Raw genomic sequence first — 24,749 nt, 5'->3', positions numbered from 1 at the left:
AGCCTTGTTTAGTTTTATGTGTTTGTCTGGCGCTGATATTTTTGTTGTGTTTTAAGGTTTCTCAATCTAATCATGCGTTAAATTGGCAATTGTATTCTTTCAGCCTGTTGGGTGATTTTTTATTGCTGTTAAAAACTCTCTGACAAGCTATCCCCATGCGTTTGTGCCTCCTCCATGCGAATGCTACGCAGTCTGTTCACATATATGACTGAATAGTAGGGAACCGCCTGTCGGTCTGTCTGTCTGTCTGAGAGTTCGAACATCTATCCATCGGTAGAAACACATGCCACATTTGTCGTCGGGCTTTGGGAATTGTATGATTTATACGCTGTGATTTTGGAACGTTGATTATTGCCGTACGTATGTTTCTCTAAACAAATCTGGCTTGTAATAATTAATAATGGCTGAGCTGCGATGATGTTGATGGTTGGCCATTGCTGTCGCCATCGCCATGGCCGGGATGATAGCAAAGTGCATTTTCTTGTTTTCTCTACAAAAAAAAATAACACTTCTGTCTACATCATTTGACCATAATTCAAAATTAAATATTAAAACTGACTACAAATGCCGGAACGACTGAGTGAGTAAGTGAGAACATTGTTAGATTTGTAAAATTGTAAATCTGTTATGAATTTTTCATATATTATACAGCTTAGGATGAAAAATAATTTTTTTGTCGGTGATAAGCGGTAGAGTGAAGCGTGCTCTTTTTTATACAAACCAGCATTGGATGGAGAAATAGTATTCTCCTCATTATTGTAACTGGAGGCCATCGCAGCGCAGAGGTTAGCATTTGACCCTGAACACCCGGGTTCTTATCCTTGAAAATGTTTAGCGTTGGTTATATCCACCTAATGCTGGGGACTTTTGTGAGGCACTATACCATGTTAAAACTATTCTCTAAAGAGGGCACGCCATTCTGACTAGAGCTGGCAAAATATCGATGGCACTATCGATACCATCGATATTTTAGTTTTTGGCTTAATAAGTAGGGGCTTAAGAAGCAAAATCGGGAGATCGGTTTATATAGGGCTGTATCACGGTACGGATCATTAGGACCATTGCGGGTCAGGGGAGAAGTCGTTGTACAAAATTTCTGCCAAATCTGATGAGAATTGCGCCCTCTAGCGACTCAAGATCCCAGATCGGTTTACATGGCAGCTATATAAGGTTATGTACCGATTTGCGCCATAATAAGCACAGTTGTTGGAAGGCATAACAAAACACTTTATGCAAAATTTCTGCCCGATCTGATGAGAATCGCGCCCTCTAGCGGCTCAAGAAGTCAAAATCCCAGAACGGTTTACATGGCAGCTATATCAGGTTATATGCCGATTTGCGCCATACTAAGCAAAGTTGTAAAAAGACATAACAAAACACCTCATGCAAAATCTCAGCCAAATCGGATGAGAATTGCGCCCTCTAGCGGCTCAAGAAGTCAAGATCCAAGATCGGTTTATATGGCTGCTATACTAGTTTATGAACCGATTTAAATCATACCAAGCACAGTTGTTGAACGTGATATCAAAACACCACGTGGAATATTTCAGTAAAATCGGATGAGAATTACGCCCTCTCGATGTTCTGACACGATCTAGCCATGTCCGTCCGTCTGTCGAAATCATGATAGCGGTCGAACGCGTAAAGCTAGCCGCGTGAAATTTTGCACAGATACTTAATATCGATGTAGGTCGTTAGGGATTGCAAATAGGCAATATCGGTGTCCGTCCGTCTGTCGAAATCATGATTGCCTAAGAGGCTTAAGGGGCTCAAAAAGTCAAATCGGGAGATCGGTTTATATGGGAGCTGTATCAAGCTATGGATCGATTCAGACCAATGCAGTTATGGGAGAAGTTGTTGTACAATTTCTGCCCGATCTGATGAGAATTGCGCCCTCTAGTGACTCAAGAAGTCAAGATCCAAGATCGGTTTATATGACTGCTATATCAGGTTATGTACAAATTTGCGCCATACTAAGCACAGTTGTTGGAAGACATAACAAAACACTTCATGCAAAATTTCAGCCAAATCGGATTAGAATTGCGCCCTCTAGCGACTTAAGAAGTCAAGATCCCAGAACGGTTTACATGGCAGCTATATCAGGTTATATGCCGATTTGCGCCATACTAAGCAAAGTTGTTAAAAGACATAACAAAACATTTCATGCAAAATATAAGCCAAATCGGATGAGAATTGCGACCTCTAGCGGCTCATGAAGTCAAGATCCCAGATAGGTTTACATGGCAGCTATATCAGGTTATATGCCGATTTGCGCCATACTAAGCACAGTTTTGGAAGACATAACAAAACACTTCATGCTAAATTTCAGCCAAATCGGATGAGTATTGCGCCCTCTAGCGGCTCAAGATCGGTTTATATGGCTGCTATACTAGTTTATGAACCGATTTAAATCATACTAAGCACAGTTGTTGAAAGTGATATCAAAACATCACGTGGAAAATTTCAGTCAAATCGGATGAGAATTACGCCCTCTCGATGTTCTGACACGATCTAGCCATGTCCGTCCGTCTGTCGAAATCATGATAGCGGTCGAACGCGTAAAGCTAGCCGCGTGAAATTTTGCACAGATACTTAATATCGATGTAGGTCATTAGGGATTGCAAATGGGCAGACGATTCGGCGGGGAAGGCCAGAGGACTGCCGTCAATAAACTTGGTTAACCCGAAGCCTTTCGGTCGACGCAGTCCGAGTAAAGCGAGTGGGCGAAGAATGCGCATGCAACATTGTGGAACAGCGAAACGGTCGTTAGCACAGCGAATCCTATCCTATGGGGGATCCAGATCGTAAGAAGACGTGGCTATTACTGAAAGGAAGTAAGAAGGAGGTCAGTATAGCTATTGATATGATAACGGGACACATAGGACTACGAGCTTACTTATGTAAAATCGTTGCGACAAGTGATATCATGTGTAAGGCATGCGGGGAAGATAATGAGACGTTGGAGCATTTCCTTTGTCATTGCCCGGCTTTCGCGTCTAACAGATACCGGCACTTAGGTGGACACTCAATACCAGAATGAACCAACTTAGAAGAGTGGTATTGAAAGCAATTAAGGATTTTGTAAGTAGCATGGAATTTCTAACTTAAAATTCCCTTTTTAGAGGTTACTTTATAGTTTTTAGAGCGCACAACAAGCCGATTACTGGCTTAGGTGTATGTCCATAGTGCCATGGGGCGGATTAATATCTGCACCCATTTTTCAACCTAACTTAACCCTAAACTTATGGGGTCTTGGACAAATACTTCGAGGTGTTAGAAACGGAATGACTAGATTAGTATATCCCTATCCTATGGTGGTGGGTTTTATTATGACTTCCAACAACTGTGCTGAGTATGGTTCAAATCGGTCCACAACCTGATATAGCTGACATAAAAACCGATCTGGGGTCTTGACTTCTTGAGCCTCTACAGGGAGCAATTCCTTTCCGATTTTGCATGAGGTATTTTGTTATGACTTTCAACAACTGTGCCAGGAAAAGTTCAAATCTGTCCATAATCTGATATAGCTGCCATATAAACCGATCTGGGGTCTTGACTTCTTGAGCCTCTAGAGGACGCAATTTTTATCCGATTTGGCTGAAATTTTGCATTAGGTGTTTTTTTATGACTTTCAACAACTGTGCTGAGTATGGTTCAAGTCGGTCCATAACCTGATATAGCTGCCATATAAACCGATCTGGGGTCTTGACTTCTTGAGCCGCTAGAGGGCGCAATTTAGCTGAAATTTTGTATAACGGCTTCTCTTGTGACCTTTAACATACGTGTTTATTATGGTCTGAATCGGTCTATAGCCCGATACAGCTCCCATATAAATCGATCTCTCTATTTTCTTGAGCCCCCAAAGGGCGCAATTCTTATTCGAATTGGCTGACATTTTACACAGGTCTCCAACATATAATTTAATTGTGGTCCAAACCGGACCATATCTTGATATCGCACTAAAAGCAGAGCAAATATTTTCTTATATCCTGTTTTGCCTAAGAAGAGATGCCGGGAAAAGAACTCGACAAATGCGATCCATAATGGAAGGTATATAAGATTCGGCCCGGCCGAACTTTTACTTGTTGTCTATTACCTTCGATGTACCTTCGGCTTGATGTTTGGTATGGCTTTCATTAAAACCGATTAAAAATTGTCTCGTACTTAGTTTTTGGTGTCTTTTGAGAAGAAAATCCTACGCGCTCATTACTGTTTCTAGCTTTTAAACGCAGTATTGAATTTTCTTATACTCCCACTTTCAAAGAGATTTCACACGGTGTACGCATGGAAATCATTATCTAATTTGACAACTAAAATTTACTGAATTGACTCAACAAAAAAGCGATTAATAACGAAAATAAAATGCAAAAAAACTAATAATAATTTTTTTTTGTTTTGGTCATAAATACAAAAAACTCCATTATAAGCCGTGGAGAAGCAATAACGGCAGCAGAAGCCTCGATCGATGATGGAGAAACATCATCGAATTGCAATGAGCAACACCCGAGACAAACACCTCCATTTTGAGGGAGCTCCTCTACATGGTTGAAAAAAAAAATCAATACCTGAAGATTCAGACGATTGTGATGATCGGTCGTTGGATGCTAGCAAAACGGCAGCAAAACAACATCTGTTTGCTAGTTGTTGCTGGGCATGAAGGCAATCAGGCAGCAGTTGCAGCCTTTGAAGATCGAATGCCAATAGTTTGACTAACTTGGTTGACTTGGCAGCCTCATCATCATGGGTTTGGATTAGTTACCCAGCACCGACACCGACACCGACAACGACATCCAGACAAACCATTTCAAGCCATTAGCAACACCATAGAACGAAGGCGTTGAAAATTGTCAAAGGCAAAAAGGCGTAACATGGCAATCTATGAAACAAAAAACATAATATTCAGTCATTCAACAACACTTTTAACTTAAGTCATAAAAATATTTCTTCTTCTTCTCAATCTTCCCATTGCATCTTTTAATTTTTCGGTGAGTTGGTGTGTTGCGATAGGCATGCGCATGCGCATGGGTTCAACTGCAACCAACTGCATTGGCATCACCATCAGCTATAGTAGCAGCGCCCAACATTACTATGAATTCCAAACCATACCAAAACTAAAAAAATAAAACACCAACCTCGCTCATGAGGTTTGTTTCTTGGATACCAGACTCATGAAATGAATCCCTCTTTGGCCGACCAAATCTTTAAACTCTGTAGAGGAAGAATTGAGCATACAGAATAAATAACACACCCAGAAAGTTTCCAACACGGAAACTTTTTTCTGGCATTCAATTTTAGAAATTCGCCAGAAAAGTTAAACTGAAGTTGGAAAAACCATACACAGTTTTATTTATTTTTGTAATACATATAATCTCTACAATAACACCCTATGAAATATTTACATATATTCTTAATTACCTTGAAATTCTATTCGATTGGGCGATGATCAAGGAATTCATAACAAAATTCAATTCCAGCTAAGTCGGCGAGGAAAAAGATCCTCTTGAAGCTTAAGTAGTCAAATCAAAAAATCGCTTTACCTATATATGGACCGATTTGGCTCAATTTGCAACCCCAAACGACCTATATTAACAAAAACAAGTAAAAAGGAGTTAAGTTCGGCCGGGCCGAATTTTTGATATCTACCACCTTGGGTCCACTGTCTCAATTGTCCAAAATTTCGGTGACATCGGATAATAAATGTGCCTTTTATGGGCTCAAAACCTTCAATCGAGAGATCAGTCTATATGGCAGCTATATCCAAATTTGGACCGATCTGAGCCAAATTGAAGAAGGATGTCAAAGGGTCTAACTTAACTCACTGTCCCATATTTCAGCAAAATCGAACAATAAATGAACCTCTTATGGACCCAAAAAAACGAGAGATCGGTCTATATGACAAATATATCCAAATCTGGACCGATCAGGGCCAAATTGAAGAGGGATGTCGAAGGCCCTAGCACACCTCACTGTCCTAAATTTTAGCGACATCGGACAGTAAATGCGCCTTTGATGGACCCAAAACCTTAAATCAAGAGATCGGTCAATATGGCAGCTATATCCAAATCTAGGCCGTTCTGAGCCAAATTGAAGAAGGATGTCGAAGGGCCTAACACAACTCGCTGTCCCCTATTTCGGCAACATGGAACAATAAATGAACCTCTTGTGGGCCCAAAACTTTGAACCGAGAAATCGGTCTATATGACAAATATAGATCGGTCTATATGGCAGCTATCTAAGTAAGGCCTGTTATTGACCATACTCGGTTCGGATATCGGGTGGCCCAATCCAACTAACTGTTCCAAATTTCAGCGAAATCGGATGTTAAATGTATCTTTTACGGGTTTAAGACCCGCCCAATGCCATTATGGACTTACCCCTAAGCCAGAAATTGGAGTGAAATAAGTTAATAACTGAAAAAGTTATGGGCTTAATACCCTTAAACGGTATATCGGTCTATATGGCAGCTATATATAGGTTAAGTTAGGTTGAATATGTTGCCCACCATAGAAGAGTTCACACGGAGGCCAGTTTGGCCCAATGTGATACCCTAGTATGGAAGAGAAGAGAAACAATGACCATAACACCATATATAGAGGTTATGCACGAATAACAGAAACAGAATGAATGGAAAAACAGAGCGAGTGGTGGAAAAGCCTATTCCTCACGCAAGTAGGTATGTACCTTCGCCGGATTTTATTGCACCCTCCCTAGGAACCATCCCTTTTTGTTTACAAATCTCAGGAGACATCCCAGAGGTACGTTCGCAAGATCACCCTGATCGAAGAAGAACCGCCTCCCCAAAAAAGATAGCTTGCGTCCCTATAGACCCGGTCATGAGCTGAGCAAGAGCTCGATAGTCTCATCCTCATCAAGACAACTCTTTAAGAAATGATTGTGCGGTATGTTCATGAGCGGCGCAATACTGTTATGACCCCTATCAATGAGCTCAGCGTCCTATTATCGAAAGTCAGTAACTCCTTCGTCTTTCTCCTGTTGATAACAGGCCAGAGCGCGTTAGCGGTCCGGCAGAACACCCTACCTTGGGGCGTTCCTCTTGTCACCTTCGCCTTCGTTTCACATTATCTTCTAGGTTCGAATTGATAATCCTGCCACAAAGCATATTATTAGCCCACTGGGAGATAATAGGGTAGATCCCCGTGCGGTCCAGTGCGGCGACTATTAATTCCATGTCCTTGTTATTGAAAGGCCCCTTAATATCCAAAAAGGCTGCCATAGTGTAATCCTTCTGCCGGAGGGACGTCTTGACATCCCGTACCACTTCGTGTAGGGCCGCACATTGGTTCAAGTTCATTGAACGAGCGGCTAAAAATAGAAGAAGTTGTCGAAGGACAATGAAACTTGGCACATAGGCATTTTTTGTTTGAATCAAGAAAAAATGGAAAAATCAAAATGATCCGCCCACTTTTACGCCCACCTCCCATACAAAGTAAAAATTAAATTTTGACCTACGGCATTGTTTTTTGGCACATAGCATTTTTAAACACTCAGAATCATTTGTGTGAAATTTGAAAAATATCCGCCCACTTTTAATTTTTAATGCATCAATTCAATTTTCACAAAAAGTAATTATTATAATTGTAGAATGGGCTCCTGAAAATATATACCTGATCCGCCCACTTTTACGGCCACCTCCCATAGAAAAAACATGAATAAATAAATTAAGCATAGTCTTTTAATAATTTTTTAACATCATTATCGTACTCCAATTTTTTGATTTGCAGCTTTGAGCGAAATCTATTTATAAATGGGTCTGAAGACAATAAAAGGTTATGCATTACATCTTCATTAGTGGCTACACGTCCAATTCTTCGCGAATGATGTAATCTATAGGCTCTATAATCTTTATTCCTCGCTTCCTGAGCTTCTTCGGACAGCATACCTGATACAAACAATCAATTAAAATGTAAAAAATGAAAATTAAATCATTGAATAAGGGCCTTTAAATAGAGACATACCTATTGGCAGAATAGCTTCTGCTATAATTTTGCTACCATGCACCAGAATCTTATGCACAGTTACAGGCATGTAGTACCAGCCATAGAGATCAACAAACAACTTGGCAGTATCCATGCAATATATATGAAATTTGCTAGTGTCGACTGCTGCATTACAATTTATTGCGGCCAAAATAATTTTAAATCTATGTATTAACTCTTCTTTTATTCCAATTACGTCTGCAGTTTTGGCTGGATTTTCGAAAAACCTTCTTGCCGTATTGCCATCGTTTGTTGTGCCCATACCTTGCTTCACCGCGTCCACATTTATGCCCAGTGTCAACTTTAATCTCTTCCCAATTTCAGCTTTATTTGCCGCCATTTCAATTTTTGTGTAACTATCTGTTCTCCATTTTTTGAAACTTAGACGGTAAGAAATGTGCAGAATGCACTCCATAAATTTGATTCTCGCATGCAAGGGAGAAATACCAAACGCAACTGCTTCTTCCGAACATTTCCTCAAAATCACCGCATCTAAATTATTCATTTCTGTGGGCTTTGCTCCACATATGAAGCAAACCGCCATAGATGAACTTCCAGAAATCGTAGTAGCTACTTTCCCATCAATCATTGTTAATTTCAGTGTGTGAGAAATATTGAAGTTTCTGCTATGCAATTCAACGACAGTATTTCTTAAATTTTTTATTTCGTCATTAACACGACTGACCTCTGAATTTATAACTTCAGCTGTTTCTTGTATAAATTCAAATTTTAACGGTCGGCAAAATCTAGTTGATGATGGCTCTGTATTTCTCCAGCACATTGTTGACATATTATTACGCTCTGTGAGGGTCAATGGAACAAGTGACGTTAAGAACATATATTTATCGGAGTCATTTGGATCTGTGAATTTTTGATGGTATTCACTGTGTCCCGAACTTCCGTCACAGCCCCATTTTGAGAACATTTGCAGTTCGTTGGGGAGTTCTGTCACCTCATTCTCGGTTTTTGTCATCAAAATCCTGGTTACTGTATGATCTAATAACTGTTGTAGAGAAACTTTGCTACAACTTTCTTGCACCTGAACATTTGCAGGATAGCATTTTTTTTTTGCTTCCAGTACCTGATGGTAGGATGGGTAAATGTCGAATCCAATTTCTCTAGCTGAACTGCGCAAAACCTCATATTGATGCTTTGACAACGAAGCATCAAGTATCAGCCCAAGTGCCTTCTCCGGGGTGAACGCCTTAATGGATTTGTCTAAACACTCACTTTTTTTTGCGGCAGACGATATCAACACCATTGAGGTGTTTTCACAAAAATCTTGTACCTTTGTCCTCTTTGTTCGCGGTTGGCAATCCTCGAAGGCTTTTGCTGGACGTCCACGTTTAACCATATTTGAACAGCTTGGTGCTTCATTGTTTGCGGTATATTTGCACACTTTGTAGACATTTTTCAGCCAATTTTCATTAAGATCAAGAAATCTGGTTTTTATGCGTCTTGCTTTTTGCCATCTATCTTTGAACTTTGTAAAAAAGTTTTTTTTCAAAAATCCAGTAAAGACTTCAACATCCTCAGCAGTCATTCCTTCATTGCTATTTGCAATGACTTCGACAGTAACATCAATATCACTGTTGTTATCAATTAATATTTCGCAAATATTTAAATAAGAAATTGTTACATTTTCCATAATTAATAAAATTAAATCTTGATATCACTTAAAAACACACCTCTTATCACTGCACTTGCCAATGTAATGTCAATTAGCATATCAATAATATTAGAAATGTATACCCAAAAGCAGAAATTTAAATCAGAAACTGTATATTGTTGTTGGTACTTAATGTATTACTTATTAAGCTCTAACGGAAAAGATTTTGTGCAATAAAGAGAGCAAGACATAATGTGTAGTTGTTATTGCATGCAACAACATAATAAATGAATGATAACACAGCACCTAATAGTCTATCGCTTGATCTTCTATTGTTGTTAACAGTAAAGAATTATGGCAACAACAACAACAAGCATGAACGAAAATTCACGTTTTCTTACTTTATCACTTTATAGTTTTTACTGTTTCTTTTGGAAAGGAGCAGGTATGAGCAGCTGAATTTTTTTTTAGCTTTTAGCTGAGACTTCAAGCTGTAATTTGACGTCTTTCGTTAAACAGCGCTCCACAGCGCTAAAAACATGCAGTCCACTGAAGTTGATGAACATTGAAATTTTGATGTTGTTTATATTTTGTTCTACGAAATTTTTTATGTGGCACTTTTTCCAACTTTTTTTAATGCAAATCTCATCTATGACAATTGCCATTTACGAAAATATACAACAAAGTCAAATGATAAGTTTACTGTGATTGTACCAAAAGATTGAATATACAGTAAATTTGCATGCCATTTTAAACAAGCGAACATATATGAACTTGGAGCGTGTCTGTCCAAAGAAATACTAAATATATCAGCCTAATATTACGGAATCATAATATTCAACTATCTGACAACAAAATACCAAAAAATTATCCAAATCGGCGAACATGAAAAAAATGAATTTCGGCCACTCTTGAACCAATGTGGGCCGTCTCCACCGACCTGCCTTGGAGGTATAGGTGTTGTTCCCCACTTTAGTTCTCCGACGTCAGTTCCCTTACCTTCAGGTCTATCGGAGGGACGTCTCGTACTACTTCGTGAAGGGCAGTCTCCACCGACCTCCCTTGGAGGTATACGTGTTGTGCCCCACTTTAGTTCTCCGACGTCAGTTCTCTCACCTTCGGTTCCATCAGTCTTTCCAGTGTTTTGCAGTAAAAACGATGACAGACTAATGGGCCTGTAATCCCTCGGCGTGCTGTGGTTTATTTTTCCCGCATTGGGGATAAAGACATCCCTGTCCTTCCTCCATGCCCTTGGTATGTAGGACCATGCCTGCCACACTGAGTCCCATCTCGCCAACGATCCTGCTCTGACCATTAGAGCTGGCAAACTATCGATAATCGCAACATTCGATATTTTCGATAGTCTTGTAATAAATATCGATAGTATCGATATTATCGTTATTTTCCCATCACCTATATTTCAAACGGGAATGAGAAATAAAAATTAGGAGGTCGATTCATATAGAGGCAATATCAATGCACAGACCAAATAAAACTAAGGTTAATTAAGTCAGTTGGAATTTATGAGAGAAATCATTGTACAAAATGTTAGCTTAATCGGATGAAAATTGCGTCTTCTATAGGCGCAACGTATACATACATGGATACATTCAGTGTCGGATGCTTATTTTTGTTTAGTTTTGTAAAAAAAATATATCCATCGGAAAAATATCATTTGATATTCTGTCAAAATATTAAATATCGATAGTGCCATCGATATTTTGCCAGCACTAATGATCATCACCTCTACTATGTTCAGTATTACGACAAATGACAAGTAGCCAAGACCGGTGGCTAGTTCGCCCGGCTCCGACGAACACCTCCTGGCGCATTCGCGCGTCCCTTCATTCCCCGGAAACCCTTCATGTCCGAGGACTTATATCATGAACCTGCACATCATGAACCTGCAGCTTATCAGGGACTCCGCACAATCCGCCATACACCTCGACCTCACCGTTCTCAAACCCAACGCCTTGAGCACCACCATACTGTCCACATATGTCCTGAGTCTTGAGGTCGGTAAATTGATCGGCGGCACATCAGGAACCGGCAGCCTATCCAGGGACTCCGCACAATCCGCCGCACACCTCGATCTCACCGTTCTTAAACCCAACGCCATGAGCGCCACCATACTGTCCACATAAGTTCTTAGACTTGAAGGCGGTGAGTTGATCGGCGGCACATCATGAACCTGCAGCCTATTCAGGGGCCCCGCACAATCCGCTACACACCTCGCCTCACCGTTCTCGGACCCAAGGGCTTGAGCGCCACCATACTGTTCACATAAATCCTGAGTTTGAGGGTGGTAAATCCTGAGTTTACTAGCATTTCTCTTGCGGCTACTGTAATGGCACAGAGGTCTGTAAGTGAAAGACCGTACACTCGTCCGGTAGTCTCAGGGACATAACGATGTCGGAGTTGAACCCCAACCCTGCATGACTCCTTTTGGGAGCCATCACTGAAGATGTAGGTCTCATCACCCTCAAACACAGCATTCGCTCTCCATTCATCCATCCTATACCCCTTGCCTCTCCGTTCTCGTCCACATAAATCCTGAGTTTGAGAGCGGTGGATCCCTTACCAGAATTTCTCTTGCGGCTACTGTAATGACACAGACCTCTAACTGAAAGACCGTACACTCGTCCGGTAGTCTCAGGGACATACAGATGTGGAGTGTCAGAGTGGACCCCCAACCCAGTCCATGGCACCATTTGTGAGCAATCAGCGAAGATATTGGTCTCGTAACCCTTAAACACAGCATTCGCCCTCCATTCACCCCTCCCGGGAAAAAAAATCCTAAATGTCCTAATCCCAATTGGTACTGACACCGGTACCAATTGGTCGGAGATCCTCCTCAGTCTACTCATCAAAAACATCCTGAATGGAACCGTGGCCGCAACGTATCCTGAATGTCCTACTACCAACTGGTACCCGTGCCAGGTAGTCAGAGATCCTCCTCAGTCTACTCTTCTCATCAATAACATCCTGAATGGAACTGTGGCCGCATCTTTCTTCCATCTACATGGCATGCTCCCTCAGTCTAAGCGCGATCTTGACGTCGCAGTTCCGATTATAGGCCATAATGAGCTGCATATCGCCTCCAGAGCTGCCTGCGGTGCGGATCTCAGTGTCACTGTAACTCCCACACAGTCCAATTTCTAGACCTTCTCCAACTCCCTCGTACGAGCCCTCTTATCCACGGCCCTCCACCATACAAGTGCTCCATAGGTCAATTACTGGTCTCACAAGGGCCGTAAACATCCAATAAATCATCTTGGGGTTTACCCCCCACTTCCTACCGAACTGCAGTTGCAAAAAGCGCACAGTGCCTTACGGCTCCTTTCCTCCGTATTCCTCTTCTAGATAGCTTCGAATCGAAGACTATGCCCACGTACTTCGCCTCCTTCGAGAGCAGCATGGTGATTCCGTCCAAGAACGGAATTCTAAACTCCTGTATCTTGTATGTGCGAGTGAAGAGCACCAGCTCTGTCTTACTAGGGTTGGTCCTCAACCCATTTCTGGTAGCCCATCCCGACAACCTTCTCAGGGACCCTTTCATAATTCGCTAATCGTTGACAGAAACTTACCTCGGAACAGCAGCACGGCGTCGCTCGCATAATCGATTATCTTCACGCCATCTCCGCCGAGATCCAACAGGATTTCATTCATCACGAGGTTCCACAGCATCGAAGAGAACCCTCACCCTTGGTCGTCCCTCTTGTCATCTTCTCCTTCGCTTGAATTTGAAACTGCATTGTTCCGATACTTAACTTCTCTTCCGTCACTTCTTTAGTTGCCTGGACTTAAGCTTGATACCTAAAGCAGTAATCGGTTAATATTGAGATATTAATAATGAGCATTTACCCAAACATTCCATTAAAGAACGGCGAGGAGACTTCTGGAATATTAAAGAGTGGTGTTCGGTTCAAGTTATCGCTCATTGTATTGGGTTGCCCAAAAAGTAATTGCGGAGTATATTTGATTAAAGTTCATTCTAAGTTTTATTAAAAATGCATTTACTTTCTTTTAAAAAATCCGCAATTACTTTTTGGACAACCCAATATTTTACCCTTACAATGTTGCAAATATGTTATTTTCTCCGTGTACTCACTCACTCAGTCATACATTAATGTTGACATTTGGAAAATTAGACAAAATTGTTTTCAAGCTATTGTTGCTGCTGCTGCTGCATTTGGGCCGTGCTGCTGTCTGCTGTTGGCGTTGTTGTCGAAGCTGTTTGCCGTTTGAGACACAAACTCACACAGCGATTGGTAGGCGATCGATTTTTGTGGCATAGGGCTTTTTGGAAAAGTTGATTGGGACAAGTGTTTTTCACTTTTTAGCCTTGCTCATAAAAACCTGCAGGGGGAGTGATGTTGGCTCACTGGCCTGGCTAAGACAATCTTTGAAATCTTGCATCTTGGGGTGTATTACCAACTTTTTTTTCTGTATTTACTTTGTGGCCTTATTAATGAGTTTTTCACGTAATGGTTATTTATTTTGGTGATGGTTTTAACAAATTTTGCGCTTTACAAATTATTTTGCCACCTTAATTTGATCTCTCCATTAAATGAGATAAATAGTTAACCTTTTTTGTCGACTTGTCTTTGCCAAGTAATTCATCGTCTGAGATTCATTCATTGTGGCTTTATGGTGTTGGTATCATGGCAAATGAATCCAAATCCAAATGAAGCCAAATTGAAACGTGATTGCCGTCAATGTGATTGGGGTGTTAATGATTTGCTTGATTTTGTTGACATGAACAGACTAATTGTCATGGAATTTTTCGCATATGGCATTAACCAGCTGGTGGAAAGGCGAGCAAATAAATTTATTTAAACATATGTCTACTTTGATTTATTTTTTCTTTTAAGGGAAAATTTCATATCATTGGGAAATGAACAAATAAAAAGGCTCTAAGTTCGGCCGTGCCCACAACCATGGATGTATTTGATATCCCATTATATCGGTATTAATATCCCAAAAGGTGGATCATATTAAATTCTGTTACCGATAAACCTTGTGCAAGTCACAGTTTGAAATTTCCAGAAAATCGGTTAATAAATGAGGCTTATATGGGCTTAACATCCTAAAACGGCAGATGGGACTATGTGGCAGCCATATCGAAATAAGGTCTGATGTAGACCGTACTCGGTTCGCATATTGGGTGGCCTATATGGCACCGGCCACCATAGCGCAGAGGTTAGCATGTCCGCCTATGACGCTGAACGCCTCGATTCGAGTCCTGGCGAGACCAACAGAAAAAATATTCAGCGGTGGTTTTCTAGCAGCATTTGTGAGGTACTATGCCATGTAAAACTTCTCTCCAAAGAGGTCGCACTGCGGCACGCCGTTCGGACTCGGCTATAAAAATGAGGTATGAACAACGGTAACGGACGATAAACTTACCAATAACAACCAGAGCGGTAAGGTCATGTGGAGGCCACCGCAGCGCAGAGGTTAGCATGTCCGCCTATGACGCTGAACGCCTGGATTCGAGTCCTGGCGAGACCAACAGAAAAAATATTCAGCGGTGGTTTTCTAGCAGCATTTGTGAGGTACTATGTTATGTAAAACTTATCTTCAAAGAGGTCGCTCGCGGCACGCCGTTCGGACTCGGCTATAAAAAGGAGGTATGAACAACGGCAACGGACGGTAAACTTACTAATAACAACCAGAACGGTAAGGTCATGTGGAGGCCACCGTAGCGCAGAGGTTAGCATGTCCGCCTATGACGCTGTACGCCTTGATTCGAATCCTGGCGAGACCATCAGAACAAAATTTTCAGCAGTGGTTTTCCCCTCCTAATCCTGGCAACATTTGTGAGGTACTATGCCATGTAAAACTTCTTTTCAAGGAGGTGTCGAACTGCAGCACGCCGTTTGAACTCGGATATAAAAAGGAAGCCCCTTATCATTGGGCTTAAACTTGAATCGGACTGCACTTATTGATATGTGAGAAGTTTGCTCCCGTTCCTTAGTGGAATGTTCATGGGCAAAATCTGCATTTCCATATGGCAACTATTTTGGAGGTTGACCGAGGGCTTAGGTTTGGTTAGGTAAGAGTGGTAGTCCTTTACAGACTCACTTAGACTATTTTAAGTCCATTGTGATACCACAGTAGCGACAGAACAAGGCTTCTCGCGGGAATCGAACCCACGACCCCTGTACTGGTAATCCAAGAACGCTACCAACTCGGCTACCGGGGCGCCCTGACAGAGGGCTTATTATTACAGAATTTATGGTAAAGGAAGCCTTGAGGAAGAAGAATAGGAATATTTCCGGCATTACTATAAAAAGAGGCCGACTATCTGGCGCCCCATCTGGCCACTATTCTCACAGCGTACCTAGCACGTGCATATTCTCCGAAAGCCTGACAGGTGGCAAGGGTGGTATTTATACCCAAGTTCGGCAAAGCAAATTATGGGACACCAAAGGCCCAAGGACTTATAAGCAGAAAAGACGTACTGCTCAAAATCATGCAACGTATGGTGGATACCATGATGAACAGTAGGACATCCAGCGAAATGTGAAGTGAAGGTCGGTGGAGACTGCCCTGCACGAGGTTGTGCATAATATATTGGGTTGCCCAAAAAGTAATTGCGAATTTTTAAAAGAAAGTAAATGCATTTTTAATAAAATTTAGAATGAACTTCAATCAAATATACTTTTTTTACACTTTTTTTCTAAAGCAAGCTAAAAGTAACAGCTGATAACTGACAGAAGAAAAAATGCAATTACAGAGTCACAAGCTGTGAAAAAATTTGTCAACGCCGACTATATGAAAAATCCGCAATTACTTTTTGGGCATCCCAATATAAAAGAATCCTTCGATGACAAGACGTACACAATGGCGGTATGCATTGACATCGAGGGGGCGTTTAACAATGTGGGGACCGACACATTGATCTAATCCGTAGATCAGTACCTGATGTACCCGGTCCTTTGAGACTCGATAAACCATATGCTAAGGAACAGGTGGCTAAATTGTGGATCCCATGACATAAATATAAGAGAGAAAGTGGTACGAGGCCACGGGGGGCAATTTATCACCACTCCTATTGGTGACCACCATAAATAACCTATAATGGACGCTGACTGAGGAGGGATTTAAATCCATCTGTTATGCAGACGATGTTAAAATACTTCTAAGGGTTAGGGGTCCGAATTAGCTGTTTAGAAGGGCCGAAGGGGTCTTGCAGATGGCATACCCATTGGTAACCCAGAGAAACTGAAATCTGCCTGTTTACGAGAAAGACGAAGGTCAGCTTATTTGACGCACCACACTTAGGAGTGACCTTGGACAGGAAACGGAATTAGAAGTTTCACATTCGAGAGCATACCGAAAAGGCTCACAGATGTTGGACACTATGTAGAAAGTCTGCAGGCTCGAAATAGGGCCTGAATCCCACTTTAGTCCACTGGCTCTACAGGAGCGTAATTAGACCGATACTTATTTATGCCTCAGTAGTTTTCTGGACTGCAATGGAGAAAAAGTGCAACAAAAGGATAATACAACAGGTTCAGAGAACCTGTTGTCTTGGCACAGGCGGAGCGATGAGAACCACGCCTAGATATTTGACCCATAGACTTAGAGACTAGGTGTAAGGCAGCCGCCAAATCGGATGACAATTGCGCCCTCTAGAGGCTCAAGAAATCAAGATCTCAGATAGGTTTATATGACAGGTGATGTTCCGATTTGCGCCATACATAACGCAGTTATTGGAAGTCATAACAAAACACATCATGCAAAATTTCAGCCAAATCGGATGACAATTGCGCCCTCTAGAGGCTCAAGAAATCAAGATCCCAGATCGGTTTATATCGCAGCTATATTCGGTTATGTACCGATTTGCGCCATACTTAGCATAGTTGTTGGAAGTGATACCAAAACAGCACGTGCAAAATTTCAGTCAAGTCGGACGAGAATTGCGCCCTCTAGAGGCTCAAGAAGTCAAGACCCAAGGTCGGTTTATATGGCAGCTATATCAAAACATGGACCGAATTGGCCCATTTACAATCCCAACTCACCTACACTAATAAAAAGTATTTGTGCACAATTTCAAGCGCCTAGCTTTACTCCTTCGAAAGTTAGCGTGATTTCGACAGACAGCCGGACGGACAGACAGACGGACGGACATGGCTAGATCGCCTTAAAAGGACATGACGATCAAGAATATACAATTTAAACTTTATGGGGTCTCAAAAAATATGCGATTTCAGGGTGTTACAAACAGAATGACAAAATTAGTATGCCGCCATCCTATGGTGGAGGGTATAAAAATTTCTTGAGGTGGTTTGGTGTTATCGAAAGGACATCGAGTGTGAACAACTTACGGACGGTAAACTTACTAACAGGGCAATAATAACCAGAGCGGTAAGGTCATGTGGAGGCAACCGCAGCGCAGAGGTTAGCCTTGGGTTCGAATACTGGCGAGACCTTTAGAAAAAAATGTCAGCGGTGGTTTTCCCCTTCTAATGCTGGCAACATTTGTGAGGTACTATGCCATGTAAAACTTCTCTCCAAAGAGGAGTCGCACTGCGACACGCCGTTCGGACTCGGAGGAGGCCTCTTATCACTGAGCTTAAACTTGAATTAGGACTGCACTCGTTGATATGTGAGAAGTTTGCCCCTGTTCCTTAGTGGAATGTTCATGGGCAAAATTTGTATTTGCATTTTACGGTAAGGTCATGAACAGTCTTGTAGTGTAAGAAGAAGATTAACGCCTTCTCTAAGGATGGTACAATCCGCATAGTTTGGGTGCCGAGGCATGCGACATGCCGGGTCCTAGCGGAGTAAGGGGGAATGAAAAGGGGCAGACGATTTGGCAGTGAAGGCCAGAGGACTGCCGCCACTAAACTTGTGATAGTTTTAAAGATATTTTTCGGCAATTGGAGTATTTACAATAAGGTTCGCTTGAAACCTTGAAACACTTCTTTAAATTTTCTAGCTACTTGTGTATGAAGTTAAGCTGTTTGTATAATGCCTTAAAACCATGACTCGCTTAAGTAGCGAAGTCGTTCCACACATTTTCAAGCTACATATGTTCAGGAAGGATCTGTGGAGCATGATTTGAGGTTCGCCATATTCTAATAGTTTGGGTTTAGCCATGCTTTAGCCAAATCGTCCCCAATCACACTTCATTCAGCCAATCAATTCGTCTCTTATGTTTCATAGCCAGTACTTGAACAATCTTCATCACTTCATTGTCTGTGGGATGGTTATGAACCTTAATAATAGTTTCGATAAAATTTTTGTTTGCCAAAAGTAAATTGAAGATAAACTGGCGAGAGCCTTAACAATGACGATTTCTTGTTTTGTGCTGTACCCACAGCCAACATTGTTGTTCGGTATTGGGTGTTAAGTGCAACCAAACCTTTTTCTGCAATTCTTGTTTTTTGCTAATTATATTTGTGGCATACTTCATTGTGGCACTTTGCATTTCAGCCGCCTGTAAAATCTACTGCTAGTGACTGTCTCAGCAAAGCATGACACACTCAGAGTTGACTGAACAAACAGCAAACAAATTTGATTTGGCATCTTTTTTTTCATCTGAGGACTTGGCCCAAGTTGAGAATACAACAAACCCAGAAAAAAAAAGAACTACCATCATCAAGTGATATTTACATAACCTCAATTTGAAACGACCAAATAGTCGTTTTTTAAACACACCAATTTGTTAAAGTCACTATACAAAAAGTCAACGTAAAAAAAGTCAACGTCGTAAAAAAACGAGAATCTTGTTAAAATCTACAATTACATGGCCAATGCATCATTAGTCAAATTCAAACGATTGGAACTAGCTGTCGAGGTCTATGATGATGTTTCAAACCACGGAGGGCCTAATCTTCTCTATGTGAGAAAACAATTTAAATAAGCAAATTAGGTTTTTTGTGTCGTTTGCTTGGCTTTCATCATAAATAAGAAATACAACAACATCCAAAACTGCATACAACCCATACCCAGACAACCTGCTAATCTCACTTTTTTGCCTTAGCCCATTTCGATGAAAGTTTCACGAGTAAATAGATGGTTGATTCATTTTTAACATCATCTTCATCTTTGTGTGACCTTTACCTGTGGTGGCGGTGTTGCCATGGCAAATGCTCCTCCCAGTTTCACCCGTTCACAGAAATAACCCACAGCTTGTAAATGGTTGTCGATATTATCGATGGGTATCTCTGCACATGTGTTAACTAGTTAACTATCGAGATGCGAGGGAAGGTACACAAGGTGGAAATGTTTTTCAGTAAAGGTCAATTAAGTCTCTTAAGAAGTATGTACATTAGGGTGGGGCGATTTGAACATCTTAAGGGGCCCTTTGTGTTTCTTATTCTTGGGATTGTACTGTCTACGGTATAATTGAAGCCTCCAGATTTGGACTTGCAGTTTCTTCTCATCCTTTTGTCACGTTTTTATACCCTCCACCATAGGATAGAGGTATACTGATTTCGTCATTTCTTTTGTAACGCATCGAAATATTGATCTGAGACCCAACAAAGTATACATATTTTTGTTGGTCTTGACATTCTTAGTCGATTTATCCGTCCGTCCGTCTATCCGTCTGTCTGTCTGTCTGTAGAAAGCCCGAAATTAGCGGTGAGGCCACTGTAGCGCAGAGGATAGCATGTTTGCTTATGACGCTGAACGCCTGGGTTCGAATCCTGGAGAGACCATCCGAAACAAGTAAAAAGGCGTTAAGTTCGGCCGGGCCGAACTTTGGATACCCACCACCTCGGGTATATATGTAAACCAGCTTTCATCAAAATCCGCTGAAAATTGCATACCTTATGTCTTATGATTATAAATGCCAATTTTTTGGGGCCAAGACTTTAAATCGAGATATCGGTCTTTGTGTCAGCTATATGCAAATCTTTATCGTTCTAGACCAAATTGCAGAAATATGTGGAGGGGCTTAACTCTTTGTCCCCAATTTCGGCAACATCGGACAATAAATGCGCCTTTTATGGGCCCACAACATTAAATCGAGAGATCGGTCTATATGGCAGCTATATCCAAATGTGGACCGATCTGAGTGAAATTATAGAAGGATGTCGAAGGGCCTAACACAACTCACTGTCCCAAATTGTGGCGACATCGGAAAATAAATACGCCTTTTATGGCCCCGAAACCTAAAACCAAGAGATCGGTCGATATGGCAGCTATATCCAAATCTGGACCGATCTGTGCCATAATGCAGAAGTGTGTCAAGGGACTTAACCTTACTCACTGTTCCAAATTTCGGCGACATCGGACAATAAATACGCCTTTTATGGGCCTAAGACCCTAAATCCGAGATCAGTCTATAAGGCAGCTATATCCAAATCTGAACCGATCTGAGCCAAATTGACGAAGGATATCGAAGGGCCTAGGACAACTCACTGTCCTAAATTTCAGCAAAATTGAATAATAAATATGGCTTTTATGGGCCCACAACATTAAATCGAGAGATCGATCTATATGGGCGGATCTGGGCGGGTCAGGGCTAAAGACCCTCAATCGGCGGATCGGTCTATATGGCAGCTATATTCAAATCTGAACCGATCTGAGCCAAATTGAAGAAGCGTGACGAAGGGCCTAACACAACTCACTGTCCCAAATTTCAGCAATATCAGATAACAAATGTGGCTTTTACGGGCCAAAGACCCTAAATCGGTGGATCGGTCTATATGGGGGCTATATCAAGATATAGTCCGATATAGCCCATCTTCGAAGTTATCCTGCTTATAGACAAAAAAAGAATCTGTGCGAAATTTCAGCTCAATATTTATTCTATTTTTGAAGACTGTTGCATGATTTCAATAGACAGACGGACGGACATGTCTAGATCTATATAGGGTCGGAAATGCATATTTCGATGTGTTGCAAACAGAATGACAAAATGAATATACCCCCATCCTTCGGTGGTGGGTATAAAAAATTTTAACGGTGGTTTTCCCCTCCTTATGCTGGCAACATTTGTGAGGTACTATGCCATGTAAAACTTGTCTCCAAAGAGGTGTCGCACTAAGGCACGCCGTTCGGACTCGGCTATAAAACGGAGGCCCCTTATCATTGAGCTTAAACTTGAATCGCACTGCACTCATTGATATGTGAAAAGTTTGCACCTGTTCCTTAATGGAATGTTCATGGGCAAGTTTTGCAATTTGCAATGCTAGGTGGTTGAAATTTCGCATAAATATTTCCTATTAGTGCAGGTCGGTTGGGATTGTAAATGAGCCAAACCGGTCTATATTGTGGTATAGCTGTCATATAAACCGATATCAGATCTTAACTTCTTGAAATTCTGCTTGAAGTTTATCGATTTAGCCATCAATAACTCTGCCAAGTGTGGTCCAAATCGGATCTTAACCTGATATAGGTGCCATATAAACCGATTGCAGATCTTGACTTATTGAGCCGCTAGAGGGCGCAATTAAAATCTGATTTGGTTGAAATTTGGAACAAAGTTTGACCATCAACAACGGTGTCAAGTATGGTTCAAATCGGCTTTTATCCTGATATAGCTCCCATATAAACCGATCTCGGATCTTGTCTTCCTAAGCCGGTAGAGGGCGGAATTATTATCCGATTTGGCTGAAATTTAGCATGAAGTGTTTTGATTTTATCATTAACTACTATGTCAAGTATGGTACAAATCGGTTTATAGCCTGATATAGCTCCCATATAAACCGATCTCGGATCCTACTGAGTCAACAAGTTGTACAATAGTTGAAGGCGTATAGTTTGGAGCTGGCAAACCATCGATAATTTTAATATTCGATATTTTTAATAACAAATATCGATAGTATCGATACTGTCCTTAGTTTAATCCAAAATGAAAAGTGCTAGTCTGCCTATTTCACTGAACGCCTGGGTTTTAGCCCAATCTGATGAAAATTGCGCCCTCTATAGGCGCGATGTATCATATAGGAAACATTCAGTGTCCGATCGTTTATTACACCCACCACTGAATCGTCGGATCGTTTGTTATACCCACAACGCATCGAAATATCCATTTCCGACACTATAAAGTATGAATATTCTTGATCGTCTATAATCAGGTTGAGTTCGAAGATGGGCTATATCGGACTATATCTCGATATAGCCTCCATATAGACCGATCCGCCGATTTAGGATCTTATTTTGATTTAGCTGCCATATAGACCGATCCTCCGATTTAGGGTCTTAGACCCAAAAAAACCACATTTATTATCCGATTTTGCTGAAATTTGGGAAAGTGGGTTGTGTTAGGCCCTTTGACGTCCTTCGTTAATTTGGCCCGGATGGGTCCAGATTTGGTTATAGCTGCCATATAGACCGATCCTCCGATTTAGGGTCTTAGGCTCATAAAAGCCACATTTAGTTTTTGATTTTGATGAAATTTGAGACAATGAGTTGTGTTGGGCCCTTCGACATCCATTTTCAATTTGGCCCAGATCGGTCCAGATTTGAATATAGCTGCCATATAGACCGATCTCTCGTTTCAAGGTTTTGGGCCCATAAAGGGATCATTCATTGTCCGATTTCGCCGAAATTTGGGACAGTGAGTTGTCTAAGGCCCTTCGACAACTTTCTTCAATTTGCTCCCGATCAGATCAGATTTGGATATAGCTGTCATATTGACCGATAAATCGATTTAAGGTTTTGGGCCCATAAAAGGCGCATTCATTGTCCGATGTTGCCAACATTTGGGACAGAGAGTTGTGTTAGGCCCTTCAAAATATTTCTGTAATATGGCTCAGATCGGTCCAGATTTGGATATGGATGCCATATAGACCGATCTCTCGATTTAAGGTTTAGGGCCCATAAGAGGCGCATTTATTGTCCGATGTCTTCGAAATTTGGGACAGTGAGTTGTGTTAGGACTTTCTACATCCTTCCTCAATGTGGCCCAGATCGGTCCAGATTTGAATATAGCTGCCATATAGACCGATCTCTAGACTTAAAGTTTGGGGCCAATAAAGGGCGCATTTATTGTCCGATGTCGCCAAAATTTGGGACAGTGAGTTTTGTTCGACCCTTTGTCATTCTTTATCAATTTGGCTCGGATCGATCTAGATTTGGATCTCTCGATTTAAGTTCTTGGTCCCATAAAAGGCGTATTTATTTTCCGATTTCGCTGAAATTTGGGACAGTGAGTTGTGTTAGGCTCTTCGACATCCATGTTGTATATGGTTCAGATCGGTTTATTGTTAGTACTTCGGCCAAATCGCAACATGTTTCGATATAACTGCTATGGGACTTAAGGTATGTAATTTTCACCGGATTTTGATGAAAGGTGGCTTACATATATAATCGAGGTGGTGGATATCCAAAGTCCGACCCGGCCGAACTTAATGCCTTTTTACTTGTTATCCAAGCGCCAGTTCTCCTGTTGCTACGGGTATTACAATGGACGAAACACCTGAGTTAGTCGGATATAGGACCTTACCTGACCTTGTAAGTTTTTACTATCGTTGTCACATTTGAATAAAACGAAATTATAACATTTGAGTTTTTTAGGAAGTATCTCCAATTCTTAATGGATTGTTAATGGGAAAATATTTGTATGTATGCATGTATGGCAACTGATTGCAATGTCATTACTCATATGGTTGCCGTACTTCAATACCAAAAAAATTAAGATGGCTTTAGCCAAGAATTGGTTTTTTGTTTCTTTTTTTCTCAAAATGTCAACAACTTTTTTGTGTTGCAGTTAGCGGAAATTGTGCTTAAAGTTAAAGAGTTAATTATGTGTTGGCACCAACCTTAAGGGCCGGCGATAGGTAATCTACCCAATCCATTGTCAGACCTTAGTCTAATGACTATTTGCTCATATAATCACATGAATTATCGCTTAAACACAAAAAGACATAAAGCCCCGAATGAGAGAACTTTCTTTTGATGTTGACTCACTGAGTCGTCAAATGTCTAGCATATCAAAGAAAATAGAAGAGGAACGGAGCTGTTGAAATCGAAGCAAATATTTGACATTCATTACCAGTCAAGTGAAAAGATATACAAAAGTTACCGAAAAACAATCACACAAACCTCTGACGCACACCAAAATGCTTAGAAATTCTTCAGTTTGGTCTTCTGCTGTAATGATTGCCGTGGAAAAACACCCAAAAACCTAGAAATAAAGCTAAACAAACATTGGGCGCAGGCGCAAACGTAACTGT

General features: G+C 41.1%; 1 protein-coding gene across 3 annotated transcripts; it reads right to left on the bottom strand.

Annotated features, from left to right (window-relative positions):
- Positions 1-7,675: 7,675 nt before the first annotated feature.
- LOC131995171 (uncharacterized) lies at positions 7,676-10,524 on the bottom strand. 3 transcript variants are annotated; one of them, XM_059363330.1, is made up of 3 exons: positions 9,686-10,524; positions 7,977-9,586; positions 7,676-7,900 (listed from the first exon to the last, which is right to left on the bottom strand). In XM_059363330.1, exons 2-3 carry the CDS (start codon positions 9,538-9,540, stop codon positions 7,680-7,682), a joined length of 1,785 nt encoding a protein of 594 aa, XP_059219313.1. In that variant the 5' UTR covers positions 9,541-9,586; positions 9,686-10,524; the 3' UTR covers positions 7,676-7,679. The 3 variants fall into 3 exon arrangements, with proteins under 3 accessions (XP_059219313.1, XP_059219314.1, XP_059219312.1); XM_059363331.1 differs by having other exon boundaries at positions 10,467-10,524; XM_059363329.1 differs by having other exon boundaries at positions 7,977-10,524.
- Between the last annotated feature and the right edge of the window lie 14,225 nt (positions 10,525-24,749).

This window comes from Stomoxys calcitrans, chromosome 2 (assembly GCF_963082655.1).
Source record: "Stomoxys calcitrans chromosome 2, idStoCalc2.1, whole genome shotgun sequence".
Lineage (NCBI taxonomy): Eukaryota > Metazoa > Arthropoda > Insecta > Diptera > Muscidae > Stomoxys > Stomoxys calcitrans.
Note: the sequence above shows the minus strand (reverse complement) of the source record. Positions and strands in the feature narration are given on the sequence as shown.

Coding starts and splice junctions, on each gene's coding strand:
- LOC131995171 (XM_059363329.1), bottom strand. CDS start 9,645: ATGGAAAATGTAACAATTTCTTATTTAAATATTTGCGAAATATTAATT. Junction 7,901..7,976: donor AGAAGCTATTCTGCCAATAG/GTATGTCTCTAT, acceptor TGTTTGTATCAG/GTATGCTGTCCGAAGAAGCT.